Raw genomic sequence first — 14,747 nt, 5'->3', positions numbered from 1 at the left:
TGATATCAGAAATTCAAATAAAATGGCGAATAAATTTCACATATTTATTGAATACTCCCTTGACTTGAAATTAAATTGCTGAACTACAGAGTCCGATTTGCATTTTTATATTTGTTGTTTTTTTATTTGAATATTTATTCAATGTAAAAATTTATTAAGTGTTTTTGACTATGTAACTAATATCAACCAATTCTGGTCTAATGTATTGAAAGCGCTAACTGTATGATTCCTTTATAAGTTTATATCATGCGACGCCATCATTTCTAATGAATTTCATTTAATATTCACAGCAAATCGCAAAGAAAGCCGTGGTAATCATTGTATATGTGGACAAACTTGCCAAAATGAAATCAGGTTTAAAATTTTGCATACATTATTATTCTTAACAGGCATCTACAGGTTAAAAACACAATTTCTTAAAAATTAAAAATGTTGCATCACAGGGAGCATTCATTAAGTTGATAGTAATTTTATATACCGTAGGTCTTATTATCTGATATCATAAAATACAAATTATTTTTTAATATCAAAAAATTATTTTCTAATATCAAGAATTCGATTTTTTTCTATAAAAAATCAACTTTAATTATTGCTATCAAAAAATCAATTTTGTGATATCAGAAAATCATTTTTTGATATCAAGAATTCGAATTTGTGCAAAAATAAAATTTTCTGATTACACAAAATAGATTTTTTGAAATCAAGAATTATTTTCTGATATCAATAATTCGAATTATTGATATCAAATATTTATTTTTTGATATCAGAAAATACCTCAAAAAAATTAAGGTAAGGTTTGCGGCTTGCATTTTTTAGAGGTTGTACCAAAGTTACATACCATTTTGTTCACTATACTAAAGTCTTTTTTATCATGAAATTCAAATGAATTTTTCCCGTCCCGTTTTATAACTACAAAAGGTCAAAGTCCATGATTTCCAATTTTCATTTTGATGAAATGTAAACAATTTCGTGAAAATATGTACATTTTATATGTGACTATTATGGGGGTTATTTATGCTTAAAATGTTCGAAAATAATATCACTATTAATATCATGATTCACTTTTATTGATTTCTGATGAACTAGCTAAAAATAGAATAAAATGCAACAAAAGTCTTAATTTTGGACTACTATTATGTAAACGAAAACATCTTATTTAAAACCTTTCCAAGTCCACCGATTTCAAGAAAAACGTATCTTAGAATATGTGTAATCTGATGTTTCTAAAACACTATTCAAAACCATATGATGCGGATTTCGTTTTCGTGGAAATTGATAAAATGCTTGTGTCCGCTTACTTTTTCAGTGAAACTAAAAAACCCCGCGAAATAAAAAAAACCCTGAAATCAATTATGACGTCATATAAATTTTGACGTCATAACTGAAATAAAGGGTAGTTGGTGTTACGTCACAATAAAAATGTGTGAGTTATCTCCCTGTAACCGCAAACCTTACCTTAAAACTGCGCCTCATAGTATTCCATACACCATGAGACGTGCGGCCGCCTCAGGGTGTATGGAATAGGGTGTATGGAATACAACTCGTGGTAGATCCCCGTGCTGCGGCCTCGGGGTGTATGGAATACAACCCGGGATGATATTAGTTACATAGTCATGTATAGTGACCGGGTACGGAATGATACTTCATACCTGGCAAGGCGAATTAAACAATGAAAATCAAGCGGTTTATAACAAAGTTAGAAGTTTCAATTTGAGTACAAAACCTAACGTCACAATACTCTAAGAATGACGTCATAATGCTCAAGGGTAGATATATTTCGTACTGACTGTGTATGGAATATGTACACGGTCAGCGAGAGACTGCTGTTACCTAATGATATCTTTACAATTTAGCAGCAGGTAAGATATTATTCGTTACATTGTTTGTAGTTGACCTAATATTCCAAATGTTTACTGACCATGTATAACCATATTAGGTCAACAGCATATTTAAAAAGTTCACCGGGATATGAAGTTGGTTGGTCAGGTGATCAAATCCTGTAAAGCCCGAAGGGCTTCTCAGTAGATTTAAATTATTACTTATATTTACGTTTGAAAAAGACAAATCGTTCAGAAATGTTAAAATTACTGAGATTTTAGGGTAAGGTATGCGGTTTGCATTTTTAAGGAGTTGTACCAAAGTTACATACCATTTGATCACTACACTAAAGTCTTTTTTTATCATGAAATTCAAATGATTTTGCCCGTCCCGTTTTATAATTGCAAAAGGTCAAAGTTCACGATTTCCAATTTTCATGTTTATGAATTGTATAAAAACAATTTCGTGAAAATATGTAAATTTTATATGTGACTATTATAGGGTTTATATATGCTTTAAATGTTCGAAAATAATGTCGCTATATATCATGATTCATTTTTATTTATTACAAATGAACTATCTAAAAAAAGAATAAAATGCAACAAAAGTCTTAATTTAATTTGGACTATTACTAGTATTATGTAAACGAAAACAGTTACATTTTATTTAAAACCTTTCCAAGTCCACCGATTTCAAGAAACCTGTAACTTAATTAGATTATGTGTATTCTGATGTTTCTAAACATTCAAAACTATATCATTGCAGTATTTTGTTTTTGTGGAAATTGATAAAATGCTTCTGCCCTGTTATTCTTTCATTGAAACTACAAAACCCGCGAAATAAAAAAATGAAATCAATTATGACGTCGTATTAATTTTGGCGTCATAGCTGAAATAAAAGGTAGTTAATGTTACGCCACAATGAAAATGTGTGACGTCATGAAAAAGTTAATTTAAATATAAACAACAATTTAAAAAGTTCACTCATATATATTTACATTTCACGAATATTTTGCATGTAAAGCTACTGCAGATATAGCACCATAACACAGACAGGGTACTCAAAGCTTAAATGACGAGTTTTAATTGTGACGTCACAAACATTGAACGCTGATAAATACAACGTCACAAGCGAAAATCAAAGATCACGCTTATGGCTGTTACAGTGGCTCTTCCATTAATTTAAACTTACCCATAGGATAATACAGTAATTTTGAGGTATAATTCGCATTTGCGTACAAGGCAAGAAGGTAAAAAAATGTAAATATAAGCATTAAATCCCTATTTTTTGAAAGATATAGTCTCATAACTGCAACGGTTTGTGCAAACAAATTTTCATAACGCGCTAACGCGCGTTATTCAATTTGTATGCACAAACCGTTGCAGTTATGAGACTATATCTTTCAAAAAATAAGGATTCAATACTTAAATTTATCTCATACGTGTGGTGTATATTACCCGTGTTATAAACCTTTGCTATATCAAATACTTCCGGTCGAAACTACTTTTGACACAGCCCCTCGCTTCAACGCTTCAGTGACCTATTTTCGAAGATTTGCTATACTCTGTCCCAAGATATTTTGGATTCACGTTTGGTTTAATTGTTTGATATTTATGAATACCTCAGGATCCAAACGATGTTCATTCAAAAGTATGAAAAATTTCCAAGATTTCTCAGTCAAAACGCCCCTGTTAGCTTATCAGGTTTTAATACAATGCTAAAAAATGTGATGTCTACGGAGATTTTGCATTGCAGCAAGCCCGGATGATAACGTTGAAATATTGCGCGATGTATTCCGAGTGTATTCCGAATGGAGAAAAGATGTACTGACATTCCCCATTATAAATCTCCGTAAGGAATCTGTTTTCGTTCCTGTGAATTTTTCCGAGTGAAAGATGATAATGTGTCAATGAAATTATCTTGGAAAATATCCCTTTCAACTATTTCAATTGCACTTCTTTCACAGGTAAGTGTAATTTTATTAAAAATCGTCCAAACGTGAATCCAAAATATCTTGGGACAGAGTATAGTACTTTCAACATAACTATATCTACTACAAAAATTAATATAAAATTGGATTTGTCAAAGATTTAAATTACAAATATGAAGGAAAACACATAACTGCGTAGAACAGGCGTCGGAACCGGGGGGCTATTGTGAGTGGGGGGGGGGGGGGGGGGGTTAGCCCACCCCCCCCCCACCTTTTTTGCAAAGTTATTCATAACCGTAACCACAAGACCCTTTTTTCTTGTTTGTCAAGATTTTTGATAAATTTAGCCCACTTCCAACTTTCAATTTGCTTTGTGAAGTTTATAAAACTACAAATTACGTTAACTATCATCAAGGAGTTCATCCTGACGACGCGATGAAAACAGAGCGCTCTGGTTGTGTTTATTACAAGAACTTACCGATATAATGTTTCATTAGACTTTTATTCCACCACCACGCGCATTGATGAAGTTTTCCGGTCAATTTTTTCTTTGATACGTCGATCAATAGAAAAATTATTATCTTCATTTCTTAAATCATTTAATATTTATTCATTTGATGAGATATCGGCGCTTCTGATTGGTCGAAAAATTTCTTTGATACCTGCATCAATAAAATTTTTGCCGGATCTACTTTTCTCAACTGTTCTGATCTAACACTATTTATAGAACGGGAATTTCCAAGATAAACACTGTCAAGAAAATGTAAAGTTGTGTCTGTTTTATTGTCAGCAAACAAAATGCAACCTTGTGAATATAAAAAATTGAAAGTTTAACCTTCAAAAATAAACAAAACACATTTTTTGATTCACGAAATAGAAAATTAAGCGTCTTCTCACGATTTCGTCTGCTTGAGATCAGTCAACATTTACAGCGAGGCTGGCTGTTCCTTTTCCAGGAATATTATAACGAACATATAGGCCTATACACTTTCACGGTAACACTGCTGTTCAAATTTGGTAACGATAATCTTAAAATTTACACACGTACATGATCGGTCATCAGAATAAGCGTCGTAAAGAACAGCTATGAGTGATGCATCAACTCCTTCTGCGCATTCCAAGCGGCTGATAAACCATTTTAGTACATCACTGGCTAGCTAGTTACCACAACGTTTACAAAAGTCGCTTATACATACTATTCTCTGTCGACATATCAGCTATTTTCATCCACGATCGCCTTTCCTTGGATGGTTATGTCCAGTTGCATATTCCAGCGATCTCGCATGAAATCTAGTTTTATTACGAGTTTTTCTGCACAGTGAATAATATCACAAGCTATCGCATGTAATTTCCCTTCGTTTTCAATTCAGCCGGTTCAGATTTTAACTCACTATTTGTGTTTAATCCTTTAATTCAGCTCAATAGCTCTGCATCAGCTGAGGCGCATCCATTTTGAATATTGTTGCTGTTGTTGTTTTGTATTCATACGCGCCGCTTCATTTACATTATTTACATTTTTGATCAATGACGCATCACATTTTTTTATTTGAAAATGTTTTATTAAATGATAAGAAATGAAGATAATAATTTTTCTATTGATCGACGTATCAAAGAAAAAATTGACCGGAAAACTTTTTCATCAATGCGCTACGCGCATTGATGAAGTTTTCCGGTCAATTTTTTCTTTGATACGTCGATCAATAGAAAAAATATTATTGCGTGGACCCTGAGGTCCACGCAGAAAATTGAAAATTTTATAAGTGCGCTTTAGCGCACGCAATGAAATTATAATTTTATGAGTAAACTGAAGTAAGGTATAATGATGTATACTTCCGCGTTTCCTCGATTCGCAAGCCCTTTAAAGTTATCGGGATCGAGATCCAAATATTATTAAAACTTCCTTCTGACGATGGCGAGCGATCAAAGACTGACTTCTGCTAGCAGATAAATAAATACGCAATTTGTTATCAAAATCAAAACGACTTTATTCCATCTATAAAACATATAAGATGCAAGGTAATATTTTTGTGGAATGTCACTATCTGGTTGAAGTTATAAACAAAATTTTGAAAAATAATAATATCAGCTGATAAGTTGAGTCATATAATGTCTGTCTGTCCTGCATGGGCACCAGCAGACCTTCAGCTGTTATAATCCATCTTCATCTGGTACAGCATTTAAGTCTTGTCTCTGAAAACAGAAACGACTATAAATCACAAACGACTACATATGCATTCTTTGTTTTTGTTTTGTTTTGTTTGTTTGTTTGTTTTTTTTTTTTTATTGTTTGTTTGTTTTGTTTGTTTTTTGTTTTTTGTTTGTTTTTTTTTTTTTTTTTTTTTATTTTATATATACTGTGGTAAACTATGCATTGCATGTTATAAACTGATAATTCAAGTAAACTGATTTGGGAAGATGGGCTGGGTGGGAATGTTATACCTTACTTCAGTTTACTCATAAAATTATAATTTCATTGCGTGCGCTAAAGCGCACTTATAAAATTTTCAATTTTATTTCGTAAACTGAAGTAAGGTATAATGATGTATTGTTTAAAGCCCATTAGAATTATAGTTTCAAAACAATTTCCTGAAATTTGTTATCATCATCAACAATTGGACGATTGTAGAACTTTTTAAAAGTTTTACAAGACTTCCAATTTCCTTTGTTGATAATCTGTTCAATTGATAAACCATACTTGTTAGCTTTGGAAGTACTTGCACCTCTTGTTGAGTGGGGTTTGAAAACTGAGACATCTATTCCAGACAGTGCTAACAGATTTTTCAGCCAAGTTGCTATTGTACAGGATTTAACTGCTTTATGTGGTTTTATGAAACTTACAAACAACTGTTTTTCTTCTGCCCTTATTATTTTGGTTTTCTCCAAATATTCCATTGTACAAGAAATGATATCTAATTTTGGGTGTTCATCATATTTTGTGAACTTGACCGAAATTGGGCTTTGTCCCACTCTCCTTGACTTTGTTAAACTTTTCAAAGTAAATATAATTTCATCTTCAGTGATATTCATGTTCTCAATATCAAAATTGTGAATTTCAGATGACCTGCTTGCTGAGGCAAGAGCCATTAACATACACAGCTTCATTGAAATTTCCTTCAGTGACAAATCTTTGTTATTTTCCATGCCTATGATATATGAGAGTACTTTATTTACATCCCACATTTGCATGTATCTTGGCCTTGGTGGGTTTTTGTTGAAAATTCCTGTCATAAGTTGACAAATGAGGTCATGTTTACCAATTTTGTTGCCTTCAATTCCCGCATGGAATGCAGATATTGCAGACCTGTAGCTGTTAATTGTCCTATATTCATAGCCTTTTGCATATAACTCTGCCAAAAAATCAGCTACATATTCCACAGAGGTTTGAAATGGATCAATTTGTTTTGATTGACACCAGCTATCCCACTGTCTCCAGCAGCTGTTGTAAGCTGTCTGAGTTCCTTGTCTCCAACCTGCAGCCAAGAGTTCGGAAGTTTGCTCCGAAACTCCTGCTGCTTGTTTTTGTCTCCTGAAACCTTCCAAGCCACTAACTTTAAGGTTTGATTGCTGACTAGTGGATGCACTACTCCCTCTGGTGACAGTAGCAGGTTTTTCATGGGAGGTAAAAGAATTGGGTTGTCTATTGACAAGGTCAGAAGTAGTGGATAGTATGGTTGAGTCTGCCATGCTGGAGTTATTATGACAATTTCTGACTTTTCTTTCAGAACTTTGGACAAACACCTTGTTATTAGGCAAAATGGAGGGAAAGCATACCCTCTTTTGTTGTTCCAGGGTATCTGGAATGCATCCATTCCCATTGCATATGGGTCTGGACGCCAACTCATGTAATTTTCCAGTTGTGTGTTCAACCTGTCTGCAAAGAGATCTATGTTTAATGGCCCCCACATCTGATTTATTTGTTTGAATATTCCTTTGTTCAGCATCCAGTTGCTGGTATCCCTCATCTGACGACTCTCCAAGTCTGCTTGAACATTCTGTATCCCGGGTAAATGTTCTGCAGTAATCATGATCTTTTTGGATAGACAGTGAGTCCAAATCTGCTTTGTTGTTTGTACTAACAGTTCTGATCTGGTCCCCCCCATTTTGTTCAGATATGCAACAACTGTTGTGTTGTCTGATTTGATGTGAACATGAATGTTCTGTTTGTGTTTGGTCAGTGATTGAATTGCAAACTGTACTGCTTTCAGTTCCAGTACATTGATATGCAATTTTTTCTCTGAGGGGTTCCAAGGCCCCCCCATTCTTAAGTTCTGAGTGAGACATACTGCCCCCCACCCTGTTTTCGAGGCATCTGTTTCTATCACCAAGTCCGGGTTTGAGGACAGTCGAATTTGTTTTCCATTCCAATGTTCCAGCTGCTGTAGCCACCAGTTTATCTCCCCTCTGGATGTTTGTGGGAGTATTATCATTTGTTGATAATTTCTTTTTGATTTTAGCAGGCATTTTGTTTGAAACATTTGAAGCTCCCTCACATACAGTGAGGCTGGGATGACAGCTTCTACTGTAGCATTCAGTGTTCCTATTAAACTTGATAACTCTTGTATTGACACTTCTGTTTTGCTGATCATGTCTGTACATTTTCTTTTGATACTCTCTACTTTGGTTGCTGATAGAGTTATCTCCATTTCCACTGAATTTATTGTTAGACCCAGAAATTCTAGTTGCTGACATGGGGTTAGAACGGATTTTTTCCAGTTTATTAACCAACCTAGATTGTGAAGCAACCATAAGAGTGTGTCTCTGTCTCTTGAGAGCCCTTCTTGTGATTGATTTAGCAACAATATGTCGTCTAAGTAAATCACAAGGCGGACTCCTATGCGTCTTAATAGCGCAATGACTGGTTTCATTATTTTTGTGAAAAGTCTCGGACCTGATGCCAGTCCAAATGGCAGTCCTTTGTACTGTAGCATCTGTCCTTTGTACTGAAACCTTAGATACTTTCTGTGATCTTTGCATATTGGTATGCAAAAGTATGCATCCTTCAGATCTACTTTGCATAACCAATCCCTTCTCTGTATCAAGTTTTTTACTACCTGAAACCCCTCCATTTTGAAGTGATTGTATACTACAAATTGGTTTAGAGTTTTCAGATTGAATATTGGTCTCATTCCCCCATCTTTTTTGGGGCGTACAAATAAATGACTGACAAACTGACAATTTGTTTTTGTCTGAACAACCTCCACTGCCTGTTTGACCAACATCTCCTCTATTTCTGAATTTAGAGTTTGCATTTCTTGTTCTGATAATTTTATTTGTTTTGGTTGAAATCTCTGAATTGGTTCTGAACTGAATTCTATTTTGTAACCTGAAAAACTCTCCAATAAGTTTTGATCTTTTGTTATCATTTCCCAGTTTTCTCGAAATGCTTCTAATCTTCCCCCTAGGGGTATTTTGTCTTGACAAATTTCTTTGAACCTGAGATGTGTCACTGAGGCATGTAGGTTGTTCAGACTTGATATTTTTGTTATTTGTTCCATAACAAGAGGAATACCATTGGTAATTTTCATACCTGTTTTCTCCTGATCTTGGTTTCTTTGGAATCTTGTAGTTAGACTGCACAGGTTTTCTGTTACTCTGACTACCTTGTTTCGACATCCATGTAGACTGTCTGCCCCCACGATTTCCATACCCACGTGAGGGCCCTGCACGAAAGGGCGGTTGGGATGTCTGGTCTAAGCGCCTCTTTTTTGATTGCATTTCTTTAGAGATCTCTCTGGCTCTTTTTCTGCTTTTGCTCTTTCTGTCAAGAGCCTTAAATACTGTCTCACCATAGAGCACATCCTTCTCTCTACTCAAATCATGCTCATTAGTCTTAAGATGTTCTTTCGCTTTCTTAACACCTTTCATTATTTTCGCCAGAAAATTAACACGCCGCTCGTACAAACAAGTGGCATTAGCTTGACCAACTAAAACAACTGTTTGTTCTACCAGTTTCAGCATGTCGAGAACTGTGAACTCTGAATTCTCTTCCTGACCCTTCCGTGCCCCATCTACAGCCTGCCAGATTTTTGCCAACGGCCCCATAATCTGAGCGATTTTCTTTTGAATAAATGTCAGGCTTTTATCCTGCATTTTCAAAAATTTCATAGCATTAAAATCTATGAAATCCTCCACAAAATCATCAACTTTGGGCGGTGTGCAGAAAGCATTCGCAGGCACAGGGGCAGCATCTAAAATGTTACGTTTGATGCTGTCTTCTGTCAGATGTTGATAAAAATATTTCTGACAATAAGCAGCCATGCTGCCATCAAGCGAGAATGAATTCTCACCTTCTGTAGGATCAAATCTTTCTCCATCAGATTCTGCCTCTAAAGAAATAACATCAGAGTTGTCATGCAACTCTGTTTCCTGATTACTATCATTATCATCAGAGATATCGGATCTCTCAGAGTTTTGTCCCGATTCGTACGGGTCACTCTCCGAGTCATTCATGTTGCAATTTATTTTGCAATATAATGCACAACGTGCCTCAAAAAACACACACAACGTGTCAAGGAAATGCACAACGTGCCTTTATTATCTGTTTAATGTATTGAACCGCAAAAAAAATCGAAAACTTTCGATAAAACAAGTCGATTAAATCCGATTTTATACTTCGTCTGAAAAAAGTACGTCTGCTCGAGAGCGAAGCCAGCGGAAGAAGGAAGTTTTAATAATATTTGGATCTCGATCCCGATAACTTTAAAGGGCTTGCGAATCGAGGAAACGCGGAAGTATACATCATTATACCTTACTTCAGTTTACGAAATAAAATATATAAGCGAGGTTAAACCGGATGCTATGGGGAAAATTCAGCCTGCGCATGAGCTAGACTGGTTCCTGTGCGTAATGGGTAGCTCAGGGAACCAGGCTAGCACACGTTTATCTGAATCGGGATCGGTAAGTTCAAAGGCGCTGTAATTGTAAAGTTCATGTGATATGAACTATCAGTATTATGAAATAATTTTATGTTATGCCGAAACTACAACATGCATCAAATAGCATAATTTGCAGTGTTTTGTTGTTTTCCGAATACACATGTAACTTGACTTTACTTTTATAGTAGGCGAGGCTAGAAAACTTCCCGATTAAATTTTTTTAACCATTTAAGTATGATTGAATAATTATGTCACTGTATAAAAGTTTAAATCTCAAGAAAAATGCATCAAAATATGAAATTTTTGATTTACACAAAGCTGTCACTGCATAGTTAACAAAGTAGTGCGAATCGTAATGTGTGCGCAAATAGTAGAATTCACCGAATGCCTAATACTATACATGCAAACTTCATTCATAGATCGATCATAATTATTTTAGAAGTATGAATCCTTTAAATTCTGAGATAAAAAGTCAGGGTTATACATACATGTTTACGTAATACAACGTACAAATTTAGTGGTTAAAAGTCGGCGGAATCTTTGATAATCTGAAGGCGTTCACGTTTTCGTTGGAAACACATGCAAATGGTCCACGTATTGTAGTCCTTTTTGAAAGGACAGCAACTTGTCTTCATTTCTTAAGTCAACAAACTTGATTATTCAAGTCTTCTAATCGGAATTTCCATTTGATCAAGTGAATAAGCTCTAAGAAAAATTATCTAGAGCTTAAAAAATTATTTAAGGTTTATTTCAGTGAAACTTTACATTAAAACAGTTAGATTTATCTCAGGAATGACGTACTAAATTGTATTGCGCAAGGTCACAATAGCCGCATAACACAACGTTGCATCATCGTTTTTAACCTTTGAAAAAAAAAAAACCAAGGGACACACAAGGGACTGTCTCAAAAGCTTCATAATATAAATCAAATTGTATGAGATAAATAGAACATCTATAATTGTGTGATTTTATATTTGCTTTCATGATTTAAGAAATGAAGATAATAATTTTTCTATTGATCGACGTATCAAAGAAAAAATTGACCGGAAAACTTCATCAATGCGCGTAGCGCATTGATGAAAAAGTTTTCCGGTCAATTTTTTCTTTGATACGTCGATCAATAGAAAAATTATTATCTTCATTTCTTATCATTTAGTAAAACATTTTAAAATCAAAAAATGTTAAGTGTCATTGATCAAAAATGTAAATAATGTAAATGAAAGGGCGCGTATGAATACAAAACAACAACAGCAACAATATTTAAAATGGATGCGCCTTCAGCTGATGCAGAGCTACTGAGCTGAATAAATGGATTAAACTCAAATAGTGAGTTAAAATCTGCACCGGCTGAACTGAAAACAAAAAGAAAATACATGCGATAGCTTGTGATATTATTCACTGTGCTGAAAAATTCGTAATAAAACTAGTTTTCATGTGTGATCGCTGGAATATGCAACTGGAGATAACTATCCAAAGAGAGGCGGTCATGGACGAATATAGTTGATATGTCGACAAAGAATAGTATGTATAAGCGACTTTTGTAAACGTTGTGGTAACTATAGCTAGCCAGTGATGTACTTAAATGGTTGCCGCTTGGAATGCGCCGGAGGAGTTGATGCATTACTAGCTCTTAGTCTTAGCTTTTCTTTACGATGCTTATTCTGATGACCGATCCTGTACATGTGTAAATTTAAAAATCATCGTTACCAAATTTGAACAGCAGTGTTACCGTGAAAGTGTATAGGCCTATATGTTCGTTATAATTATTCTGGAAAAGGAACAGCCAGCCTCGCAGTAATGTTGATTGATCTCAATCAGACGAAATCGTGAGAAGACGCTTAATTTTCTATTTCGTGAATCAAATAATGTATTTTGTTTATTTTTGAAGGTTAAACTTTAAAGTTTTTATGTTTATAAAATTGTATTTTGTCTGCTGACAATAAAACAGACATAACTTTACATTTTGTTGACAGTGTTTATTTTGGAAATTCCCGTTCTATAAATAGTGTTAGATCAGAACAGTTTAGAAAAGTAGATCCGGCAAAAATTTTATTGATGCAGGTATCAAAGAAATTTTTCGACCAATCAGAAGCGCCGATATCTCATCAAACGAATAAATATTAAATGATACTGCAGTTATAAGACCGTAACAAACACAGGGTACTTAAAGGTTAGAATGACTAGTTTTATTATGACGTCACAAACGTTGAACGCTGTAAAATGCAACGTCACAAGCGAGAATCAAAGTTCACGCATGTGGCTGTTACAGTGGCTCTTCCATTAATTTGAACTTACCCTTAGGATAAAACAGAAATTCTGACGGATAAATCACATTTGCAGACAAGGCAAGGAGTTAAAAAATGTAAATATAAGCATTAAATCATTATTTTTTGAAAGATATAGTCTCATAACTGTAGCTAAATATCAATTTCTTAATTGGTGTTTATTTGCTGTTGAATTTTGAACCAGTTTCATGATCAAAATTCCACGATGCTGGTCAATTTTCAACGGAACAGGGTCTATATTCAACACCTTTAGTCTCAATATTCAACGTTGAAAAAATACCCCCGGGTCAATTTTCAACCTGGGTCAAAATTCTTCGTTACCATACTATGTAAAAAAGAAAATTTAATATTACAAGCAATTTTAAAACTGCCAAAACACTACAATCATATCAGTAATTTTGAATTTCATTTAAATTAATGCCCTGTAGGGTCACTTCATCAATTTACTTCACTAATAAATTTAAACAACTTCTAAAAATAGTTAACTTCTTTATGAATAATGATATTATTTATTTCCTTATAATGATAGAAACTTTTGGTTTACATGAAACAGTTTAAAAATAGTCCCAAAACCACCGCTCATTTTACAGATTATCAATTTTCCCTAAACACGTGCTCCATCTAAACCATGGCTCAGATAATGGCCCCCTTGGGCCAAATGAATTCAGCCACACTTGTCTTTGATGTTTTTATTAGCTCCTAAGAATTTATCATTGACAAATAAAAATTTTGCATTGTCAGTTGATAAAAAAACCCATCTGGATGTATTTATATAAATGTATTTTAGAGTGTTTTAATACTATTAATTAATAAAATATGTAAGGATTTACCTCCCTTACATTTTAACATCAGTGTACAATATAAAGAAAAAGAGAAATGAAAACTGTCATAAAATCATTAAATCTTGTGTGATCTTAAAAAAATTGCAGGTGCACATCTTCAGATGGTGATCAACATTAATGTACAAATTTTCAGACTGTTCCATGCAGTAGTAAAAAATTCTATAGAGTGGACAAAGTTGTGTCTACAGACAGACAGACGGACAGGGTGAAACCAATATACCCCCCTAAACTTCGTTTGTGGGGGTATAACGACCACCGCAAAGCGGAACATAGAGCATCCCCTCGCTAAGTAAATTATTGTGCAGGGAAATGCATTATTTCGGAATGAAAAGACCAAATATCCTCTTAAACCACTTTGAATTTAAATATTAATTTTATTCCTATCCCCATGAACGCTCTAGGTGTATCCAGGGGGGGGGGGGGTTACATTTACATGGTTGTACAGTTCCTCCCATTACTTACGAAAACACACCACAGATGATTTAAACAATAGTATTATATTTGTATTCTCTTTATTTAGTGACATACAATATGAAGTAGACAATTAGTGTGGGCAAATTTAAGTTTCATATTGAATATGAAAGGTAGCCAAGATCTAGCAATTTACAGTCTGCTATATGGGAAAATTCGAGTTTACACAAATGTACATAATACGTAATTTCCACCCCATATTTTAAAATAGAGTACCGTATCTACAGCTATTAAAAGGAAATGAATTCCCGGTGAATAATGTTGACATATTCATCAAAGTCCTTTCTGAATTACAAACCTGTTCTTCTCATAAAGTAATTCGTGAATTCGTAAAATATAGCCCAAAATTCGACTCTGACGGCTACTTGTTTTGATTAAATTGGGATGAACTTAATCTCCTGCTCGCATCAATTTTTCACTTTGGACATCCTTCCAACTCCCCATGTCTTCAAAACGTTTGTTTCTTACCTTTACAAGGCCTAAATCCAACAAAATATCAAGTTGTGCATTTGACAATCTAATTAAA

At 34.2% G+C, this 14,747-nt stretch overlaps 1 protein-coding gene across 1 annotated transcript; it reads right to left on the bottom strand.

Moving 5' to 3' along the window:
• Positions 1-5,556: 5,556 nt before the first annotated feature.
• Positions 5,557-10,514, bottom strand: LOC128156581 (uncharacterized). The gene is made up of 2 exons (XM_052818762.1): positions 9,276-10,514; positions 5,557-5,938 (listed from the first exon to the last, which is right to left on the bottom strand). The coding sequence occupies exons 1-2, from the start codon at positions 10,196-10,198 to the stop codon at positions 5,926-5,928; spliced, it is 936 nt and encodes a 311-aa protein (XP_052674722.1). The 5' UTR covers positions 10,199-10,514; the 3' UTR covers positions 5,557-5,925.
• Between the last annotated feature and the right edge of the window lie 4,233 nt (positions 10,515-14,747).

Source organism: Crassostrea angulata, chromosome 7, assembly GCF_025612915.1.
Source record: "Crassostrea angulata isolate pt1a10 chromosome 7, ASM2561291v2, whole genome shotgun sequence".
NCBI lineage: Eukaryota > Metazoa > Mollusca > Bivalvia > Ostreida > Ostreidae > Magallana > Magallana angulata.
Note: the sequence above shows the minus strand (reverse complement) of the source record. Positions and strands in the feature narration are given on the sequence as shown.

Excerpts from the sequence above, each read along its gene's own strand:
- LOC128156581 (XM_052818762.1), bottom strand. The coding sequence starts at position 10,198 with ATGAATGACTCGGAGAGTGACCCGTACGAATCGGGACAAAACTCTGAG.